Genomic DNA, 10,101 nt, shown 5'->3' on the forward strand with positions numbered 1-10,101 from the left:
GAGAGAGAGAGAGAGAGAGAGAGAGAGAGAGAGGGAGAGGATCTTGAGGTCTTAGCCAGACTCCAGGGAGATTTCCGGACAGCGTTGGCGGTTACTGACGTAGAAAAGAAAAGATCGAAAGTTGCTTTACAATGTCTCTCTCTCTCTCACTCTCTCGCTCTCTCCCTCTCTCTCTTTCTGTCCCCCACTCCCCGTCCAGATCATCACGTTCTTTGGAGGTCAGGTGTACACCAACGAGGTGATGGGCGACGCCAACCGTCTGGCCTTTGCAGGGGACTACCTGAACGGGGATGCCTCCCTGCTCATTGGTGACCTGCTGCTGACCGACTCTGGGGAGTACCACTGTAAGGTCAAGACAGGGGGCAAGTACCACTGGGGCCAGGTCAACCTCATAGTGCTGGGTGAGTCTGCTCTCTCTCTCTCTCTCTCTCTCTCTCTCTCTCTCTCTCTCTCTCTCTCTCTCACACACACTAACACGTAATCACTTGCCGATTAGCCTAGTGCATTTCCTCCGTCATGCTAACCGATCTAATGATTCAATTTTATTCAGACGGAGTGATCCAATTTGCCCGGTTGCTGTTGTCTGCTTTTGTTTGGGTTCTTTTGGTTGTTTAGATGAGCACTGTAGTCTTTGACTACAAGTTATGGAGCCAATAAAGTTAATGTGGTCGTCAATGTGGCAGAATGAGATAGATTATAGACATTGGAACTTGACCTCAACTTGTCAACTTTGTACAAAATCATTAATGAGTTATATTGCATAATGATTTTAGGAACAAAAAAGTTTGCGGTCATGGAATAAACTGCAGACGTGCCTCCAAATGTGAATTAAGTAGCGTTGATCTGTTTTCAATTATGAATATGTGAGGAGATCCGTGCTGTCATTCAGCCTTCAGAAGGATGACAAAGCCAGTTGGACTGCATTAGCCGTAGCAAAGACGCCATTGTGGTTCTCTTTTTCTCCTCCTTTCTCCTTTGTTTTTCCTTCGGCGCAATACACAGCGGCTTTGGCAGATCGGTTTAAAAATGGCTTAGTTTTAACTTGCGCAGTGGTAAATTCATCTCTGCGTATCTTGAGCAGCCAAACGGCTTTGAAGGACAGACAGCGAATGGAGAGCAGCAGCTCCACAAAGCCTGCCTAGGAATCCAAAGGGACGAGCAAGATCATTCTCAATGTCACAAAGCAGCCGATTTATTAAAACATCATGGGAGATTAGCTGAACCGGCGGTTATTGGTTCTTTAATGGAACAGTCTCTTAATCCTTCCCCCCTCTATCCCCCCCCCCCCCCCCACCCTCCTTCTTCTCCATAAAGACATTTCAGTGAGTTAGCGCCACGATTTTTACAAATTGCCCTCAGCTTTGCGGTGACACTTTCGATTTTGAGAGAAGAACATTTGCATTTCTCCCTCGCTCCCGACGCTAAGATAATGGGTTGGCAGCGTAGCTGGCGGCTGGCTGGCTGGCTGGTCGTGGTCCTGAGCCTGAGCGTGTGTGTATATATGTGTATGTGTTTGTGTGTGTGCGTGCACTGTTTCTGCGACAGTTAGCCCTAACTGGCCCTGACAGAGCTGTGAGATGCACGGCAGAAGCCCCTGCACTCCCCTTATCCCTCTCATCACATCCCTTACTGGCCACGGGAGCTGACTGGTCTTTGTGGAAGTGCACCAGCGGACGGATACAGAGATGGGGGGGGGGGGGGGGGTTGGGGAGAGAGGGAGCAGCTGTTCTATAAAGAGCCACAAGAGCCCAGGGCAGGGCGGGCCATCTATTGCTCTGATTCCTCAGGCTAGTGGACGTCTGACCTGGAGATGCAAACTGACTGCAGGCCGTCAGACCTCGATTCAGACCTGAGGCCCTTTGACATAGGCCTCGGACAACAAGCTCTGTTGATGGGATCTGCTGCCTCTCCTCAGGCTGGTCTCTATGTACTCCACTGCTATTTTTGTTATTTATTTATTGTTTGTTATTTTATTGTTGTGTATTGCCTTGCTGCTGGATCCCACCTGCAGCAGCAATGACCAGCCCCTCATTAAAAACCACCTCCGATCGAGTATCTCTCATTGTCGTCCGCTTGCCAACCCTGGGGCTGTTTCACGTGGGGAGCCATGCAGGCGTGGTTAAGCCTTTGCTGTTTGTTGTGTCCCACAGTCAAGCCTTCCAAACCGCGATGCTGGATGGACGGTAAACTGCTGGAGGGCAGCGACGTCAAGCTGAGCTGCAAGTCCAGCGACGGCTCTGACCCCATCAGCTACAAGTGGGAGAGGGTCCTGGACAAGGGCAAGAGCGTGGGAAAACTCCCCCCTCTGGCACTGATAGGTAAGAGGATGACTGCGGCGTGTAAACGGCATCCGTCCCCCTTGACACGACAACGCGCGCGGTGAGAACGCCTGCAACCCCCATGAACACACCTGCGCTCAGACTCGTTCCCCATCGTGGCTTTCTAACGGAGAGGACACGCATGGTGATCGTGTGTCCCCTTCAACCGACAAGTAAATCCCCTGAGGCGCATAACGCACCTCCGTTACCTTGCCAGCTTTGCCACCTATTTCCCCGTGCCCAAGCGTCATTAGCGGTGGCACGCGCTGGGCCCAGACGAAAACCTCCAAATTAACGACCTCCATGAAACAACACCTGTTCCGTCTAATTCGTTTTCATTGGGCGATAAAACACGCGGACGTCAGCCATTATTCATTGGTCCACTGAACAGTACGATCACGTGCCTGTCATGGTTGGGGGATGAGTAAGCATCCACTAGGCCCGTGGAACTCCGTCCACCTCCCAGACAAAGTCTCCCCCCGTTCCACACACACACACACACACGCACGCACGCTCTCCCACAGCGCCACGAGCCTCCCCTCTTCAATCATGGCCCACGCTTACTCACACCGCGTCCAATCTCTCGCAGGCCCAAGATAAACATTTGCCAGTCAGCCTCCTCTGCTCCTCGCCCAGCCAGTGTGATGCATCAGAACTGACACAGTCAGACAGGCGTGGCCGCCCCAAACCCACCCGAATCAGGCTGAACGAAGGCAAGGGGAACGCCTACCCAAACAGCTTCATTATAACACACAGTCACGATGAATATTACCTGCACGCCATCGGCAGAATACAATAGAATAGAATTTGAGAATTCAGAATGTGCCTATGTAAATCGCTACAAGCAGACACAGAACGAAACATCGTCAGAAAGCGTTGATGAACACACTGCGGGCCGCGAATCGCTCTCCGAGGTAATGGCGCAACTGCACATGAATCCCAACCGAGGGAACGTGACATACAACAGCGTCGTGTGTCGTGTCTCCTTCTCTTAGACCTGAAGAACCCCGAGATCGTCACGCTGAGGAACCTGACCAAGGACAGCGCGGGCGTCTACAAGTGCACCGCCAGTAATGATGTCGGCGAGGAGAACTGCATCATCGAAGTCACCATGCAGTGTGAGTAGTACAGCCGGCGCGTGCTTTATCCCTCCGCCCCTGCGCCGCCGCCTCGATGGTGATGGATGGCTGTCGTTTCCAGTGGCCCCTGAAAATTCGTTTTCCCCTCACTCCCCCCCCCCCTCCCCCCTCCACCCTCCTTCTCCCTGCCCCTCTGTAAGCCAGCGTAGGGGACTCTACCTGCAAATCACGAGCCATGGGTCACCCGCTCTTCTCAAACAGCCATGTTTCAGTGTCACACAAATAGATTTGCCGAAAGCACAGGAACTGTGTGGTCAAAATGAGGTGAACCGTTGGGGATATGACAGCCTATAGCACCATAGCAGGAAATGATTTGACGTGTTTAATACAAGTTATTTGGGGGGAAGCATGACTGCAGCAACAATCCACTTTTATTTCAATGTGACAACGTCAAGAATACCTGTGTGCATCATTCACGCGGGTGCTTGCGTGCGCGCGGACGTAAACAGGTCCACGTGCTGTCGATTCCGCGGTCGAGCGCGGCCATCGTAAATTGTACCCGTCTCTCGTTCACAGATGTGAGGGGGATGGGCGTGATGGCGGGGGCTGTGGTGGGAGTATCCTTTGGCGTCCTCATCATCATCTTGATCATCTGGCTGGTGTTCCGTAAGAAGGAGAAGAAGAAGTATGAGGAGGAGGAGACTCCTAACGAGATCAGGTCAGTACCTCAGGAATGTGTGTTTCTATGGATCATGTGGCATGGGTGCATTGAGTGTGTGTGTGTGTGTTTGTGTGTGTGTGTGGGTCTGTGTGCAGGTGTGTCCACGCGTTTGTACAGAATGTGTGTCTGCTACAAGGTCAAGTGCAATATCGACTGCCTTTTAAGAGTCTTCTTTTCGCATTGGTTCGGCGCCCAGGGACTCACTGGCAAAACGGTTGTGTCGAGACTAGGTGTAGCTCACAGCTGTGTCTGGGTCTCAAAGCACAAGTTACTGTAAACTGGAGCCTGCAGACTGACATCTCACAGCAGCAAAAAATGTTGATACAGCTCACAGCCTATGTAGCTGCTTATTGCCAGTTATACTGTACAATGAATTATGCAGCCAGTTCGGGAATGACACTGGGTAAATAATGCAGACTTGAGGAGGTGTTTCCTATTTACATGCCATTTGTAGCTGCTGAGTGCTTCCTAACCCTGTAAGACCTCTGGTTGTAAAATGACGACGTCACTTTTAGCTCTCTAAATGTGGTCTTTTAAAAAAAAAAAAAAGCTAAAAGTGACGTTGTCGATTTACAACCAGGGGTCTTACAGGGTTCTAAGAGGGACTGTCAATCCTTGGTTCTGTCGCTTCTCTTAGGAGGGGACTGGGTAGGGTGGGGTGGTGGTGGCTGGTTTGATGTGTTTGATTTAGACCCAGATGAGAAACATTTCGATAGAACCCAGATGTTCCAGAAGTTCTTCCCGGGCACTGATCCACCACAGAACAACCTTACCCTTTCCGTATGGGCTCTCTCCAGTTGTCTGTCACATCAGGTTGTCTGTGGGTGTGTGTGTGTCTTTCCTTAAAGCCAATACAGCAGAAATGTAATGGTCTCTTCCATGTTGTGCTTCGCGTCTCCCAGGGAAGATGCTGAGGCTCCCAAGGCCAAGCTGGTGAAGCCCAACTCCCTCTCCTCGTCCCGCTCCGGCAGCTCCCGCTCCGGGGCCTCCTCCACGCAGTCCATGGTCCACAACAGCGTCCCCCGGGGTCCCCGGGGCCCCCGCCCTCCGCCCGTGGCCACCCTCAAGGAGAACGGACAACCCCCCGGCTTCCCCCAGTCTCCCCCGGCCTACAACTCTGTGGTGCCGCCCAAAACCCCGGAGCCCCCCATCACTCCCAAATTCAACTCCAGGAACCTCACAAGTAGCACGCCCCCCACCCTCATGGTCCCCGCCCAGACCAAAGCCTTTCAAACTGTGTAGGACGGTAGAGAGACCCCCCCCCCCCCCCTTCTCCTCACTTCCTGCTAGAACACGTAAGACCCCTGCGTCCCATCCGAGCTCCTGTACCCTCTCCCTCGATCTTCCCTTCGAAGACGCACACTGTTCCATAAACCAAGAAATGCAACAAGTAAAAAGGATGTCATTAAAAGAGTCAACAATAGAACCCCCCCCCCCTCCCCTCCAAAAAAAACTTTCAATTAATGCATACTTAACAAGGGAACATAAGACATGCTTGCCCCCTACTGAATTCAAGAAAACAACAAAACGAGAGGAGACTCCAGACGGAAGAGTTTCTTCTGTTTGGGTCTCTCGGCCACAGGCAGAAAAAACTTATTTTTGAGCTTTATTTCTTTAAACTTTTCGGAATGCACGGGGACGCATTGTGTGTGGTGAGGTGGAAGAATCCCGAGAGGAGCTTTTTATTTATTTATGGAATCAAAGGGACAGGCCTACAGAGGAAGAAGGGAATAAAAGAAAACCGGATAAATGAATGGATGGGTGAATAAAGACAAGATATCCAAATGTCAGAGCTGGTTGCCGATGGAGATGTCCTGCTGGCGAGCCCTTGTTGCTGTGGAAGGGAGGGTTTGAGTGAGGACGGCACCTTTTATTTTGGGCCAATGATGTCTCTGACTGATGTAACCACACCACTTCCTGCTTGCAGCTTTGAACAACTGCTTGAAACCACAAAGTCCATATCCCCTTCAGACAGTGGGTGAACTGTGGAAACACGTTACATCATCCCCCAAAATGCTCTCTGATGCATCAAGTACTTCATCACGACATTCTCGACAAAACCCCCGGACTCTGCTTCTCTTGAATGAAGAAATGTATGTTATAAGAAATGTAATTGTTTTATCTCCGTCACACCACTATGGATATGTGTTCCGGAAAACCTGCCCAAATTAATAAATTGTATGTTTAGGTTTAGTTAGTAAGATTGGTAGGGATAAATGACTATGAATATATTGTACCTATGATAAGAATATTTGCAAGTCATGATTCTTTTTTTCTTTTGTCTGTTTCCTTAGAATTGTGTCTGTTTTATTTGTATTCCTGTTTATCCTGTTAAGTCTCAAAAGGTTGTTAAAGGTAAGAGACGTGTGTTTCTACCCAAAGAAGTGCCACCAATCCCAACAATGGGTCATTGTTTCTTTTTTACTTTATTTACCTTTTGCTATTTTTTTATGAAACCAAAATCTGTCACAAAACACCATGAATGTGTGTTGAACAAAGATGGTTGGTAGAATTATTTTTCTCGCTCCCTAAGGTATTTAATGGATATCCAGTATAGGCATGACTTACCGTGAAATGGTAACCTAACAATACTGTCGATGATTGAATGGTGAAGAAATGGAGGGTTCTAATTGTATAGCATGTATAGTGTAGTATCACCCAAGGTACTTTATTAGGACCCATAACAATAGTATGGCACCAGATTGCTGTTTCATCGGTGGAAGTCTCTTGCTGTTCATTGGTCAGGCAGTGACGTCCGCGATGCTCCCTATCGGTAACTCCATCTCAGTGGAAAACTGTGCAGTTTGAATGGACGGAATAAAAAGGACAAGTAGCCTATTTAGTGTGCCTTTGCAATCCCTATTGATGCTTTGGTTTCCGTCCTTGTCCTCTACACGCAAGTTGCTGTTGCTGATTTAGTGTTTGAAAAGACACAAAATCACAGAGGCTTATACACCGAGAGCTCCAATGTCACATAGCTAACCCGACGATATCATATGCAACCTTGTCACAGTGCAGACTGCCGACATCTTCTCAATGATATGGCAATTTGTGTCCGCAGGATCAGTGTACATTCTGTATTCATAGTGTTGTTTTATATTGTACATACAGATAGATATATGCACATGATGTCATTTAATTTAACAGATGAGATAATGCTTTGGGAGTACTAAGGAGGAAGAATCCTTTTGACAAAGGGAAGAAATGGGTTGTTGCCAGCCACGCCCACGCATTCGCTCGTGTTAGCTGTTCATTCGAGGGTGGAGAGAGAGGGAACTGGCCAGCCATGACCTCTCCAGAATGATGTGGCCACTGACACACAGTGTTTATTTGAGTCCCTCTGACTTTATACGCTCATACAATTCAATTCACTTCCGCAGACAGCAATCTTGTTTTCGCTAGCGGCAGTGGTATCTTGAGACAAGGCCTGTCCATAATTCATACTCATCTACAAGGAGGTTGGTGGCATGCTGCAGTTTTTTAATGCACTCTGCCATGCACCATTCTACACACATACACACACACACACACACACAAAATCAAACAAAACCAAAAGCACGAATAGTCATACTTGTTCTGTTCAGGATAATTGAGATGGATGGAATGTCGGAAAGTATTATGACTGACTGATGGTACCCTTCCACCATAGTTAACAGAGCGATGCATTGTACAGTGCATCACCCATGACACTAACACAAATAAACACACACAGGGGCTGCTATGCATCTCAACACTCTCCGATCCAGAGGCTTTGACACCGTATTGAGAGAAACCTGAGAGAAGTGGAGGGTAGGGGATAACAGCATTGATATCGAGACAGAACTGCAGGCTCTCACATTTACATTCCCTGCACTGTCTCTATATAAATGGAGCCTGATGTAGGATGGGATGCTTGTCTTCCAGCTGTTAAATTCCTTTTTTGATTTGCTTTCCAGCAACTGGAGGTCTCAGGTGGCAAATTCCCCAGTTTATGAGCCCTCACGTTGCCTCTCCTCTCATCTGTGCCAGCTTTGTAGACTGACAAACTCACTCGGTTTCCAACAAATTAATCTTGAGGGTTTTTTTTGTCTGAGCTGTGGTGATTTTAAGATGGAAGTTTTCCACCCCTCAGTTTCAAAACAACTTGTATTCTGGTCTACAGTGGCACCACTGTGTATTGTTATCAACATTCTAAGGTACAATAAGTGAACAAAGATTCATGTTATGATTATCCTGCATTATATTATAGGAATATAAATCTTATGTAGCCACCACGTTTTGTGTTCTTAAAGCCGTTTTTCAGATAAAGCAGTCAAGCATGGCAAAGTGAAGTTCTGACTTTGTTGATTGGCTTGCCTCTGGTATGGGAGAACTCTGAAGTGTTGGCATTTGGGGTGAAACGGAGGTGGAAAGGCGAAAAGATGTCCACTTCAGCACAGAGAAGCAAAGGACGTGCATGTCGACGCGAATCGAGAAAGGGAATGCTTTGCTTTGATGTAACATACCTGTATTCGGCAGAAGAAAAAAAAAGAAAAAAAGTACAATTGTAAATATACACAGAAACGTTTTATGAAGCTTTCTTTTCTTCTTGTTTTAATTTTTTTGTTTTTGTTTTTCTTAATCCATGTACTTTGCACTTTTTGTGTGCTGTTCTCATCGCCGGTGAGGGTTCTGGGTGGTTGGGTCTGTCTGCTATGACCTTGTCTGGATGTCAGAGGGACACAACTCAGCACGGTGTAATAAAAGGGAAATATAAGTCACTATTTTCCTTTTTACTCATCATCATATTTTCACAGTCGCTTCTCTTTGGTTTTGTAAAGCGGTACTGTTTGTTTTGACAAAAACAATCCATGTAAATATCACAAGTAAAAAAAAAAAAAGTATATTTTTACGACTTCTGAGTTATTCATTTGCAAATAAAATATTCAATGACAAGTTACACTGCATGATGGCATCGTGTGTTGCTTCCATAGGACAACTGCAGACAACGCAGAAGACAAGTTGTTTTCAGTGGAGGTAACAATTGTATGAAACTAACAGTCAATGAAGATGTTTAGCTGAGAGAAGGACTACACTTGCAGTGCTCTCTGTCACTAATAAGCCTCATGATCCCCAGTCTCCCAGTGACAGGATGCCTGGTGATGGCGTTTCCCATCAGAGGCTTCCTTCTGAGGCTTAAGTGCTTCTCCTTGGCCTCTCAGCGTGAATCCTGCGTCCATGACAGTGAGGTCAGAGATATCTATTGACCTGTCAGGCATTTATTGACTGACATTCATCTTTTTTCCTCTGAAAAATTCCTTCTATGTTGACAATTTATTGAACTGCCGAGATGGACTATATGTGTCAAACCTGTTGAAAGAGACAGGGTGGAGTTCGGGTCTGTATTCCTTGTTCAAGGAAAAGCCATGGAAAAATGATACAATAAAACGTCACTGTAAATATGCGGATTAGAGGATGTATTGTACTGTAAGCAAGAGGAGAGAGGATTTAAGTCAACGCAGATGCGAGAAGTAATACAATGCCTTGAAAGGTTACATACCACGTAAAACACCGTTTTCTCTGACATCTGTTTGCTTGTTGAGACATTTGCATCATTTCGTGTCCTCACATACATATTCAACGTCACATTTCTCAGCCCAGATCACATTTCTCCTCTCTCTGCTCCCACGCGTCTGTGCCCTTTGGTTCCACTTGGTTAACCGTGTGTAAGGACATTGTTACCCACCCTCTCATACACAAACACACACATGAACTCGCACAGACACACGTACACACGTGCAAAGCAGGGAGACATAAACGTTTAATGGATCATCCCAAGAGTATGAGACACACTTTGAACGGACTGTCAAAGGAATAAAGAAAAATACTTCATGATTACATTACCTTGCAAGCTTTGGTATCCTTCTTAGAACACTATCCTATCTGCTGATCCCCCCCCTTTTCAATCTTGAAACAAAAAGGTTGAACACTGCTCTCAGTTGTTTACTTGGAAACTAAAAACAGA

The 10,101-nt window shown here is 47.2% G+C and overlaps 1 protein-coding gene across 2 annotated transcripts in view; it reads left to right on the forward strand.

Annotated features, from left to right (window-relative positions):
* Positions 1 to 9,038, forward strand: part of clmpb (CXADR like membrane protein b) — a 53,235-nt gene extending 44,197 nt beyond the window's left edge. For both annotated transcript variants that reach the window (XM_047035616.1, XM_047035615.1), the window contains 5 exons: positions 200 to 401; positions 2,151 to 2,318; positions 3,314 to 3,436; positions 3,974 to 4,115; positions 5,021 to 9,038. In XM_047035616.1, the coding sequence (XP_046891572.1) occupies positions 200 to 401; positions 2,151 to 2,318; positions 3,314 to 3,436; positions 3,974 to 4,115; positions 5,021 to 5,360 (975 nt within the window). In that variant the 3' untranslated portion in view covers positions 5,361 to 9,038. The remainder of the gene's footprint in view (positions 1 to 199; positions 402 to 2,150; positions 2,319 to 3,313; positions 3,437 to 3,973; positions 4,116 to 5,020) is intronic.
* The last annotated feature ends 1,063 nt before the right edge of the window (positions 9,039 to 10,101 follow it).

Source organism: Hypomesus transpacificus, chromosome 15, assembly GCF_021917145.1.
Source record: "Hypomesus transpacificus isolate Combined female chromosome 15, fHypTra1, whole genome shotgun sequence".
NCBI classification, from domain to species: Eukaryota; Metazoa; Chordata; class Actinopteri; order Osmeriformes; family Osmeridae; genus Hypomesus; species Hypomesus transpacificus.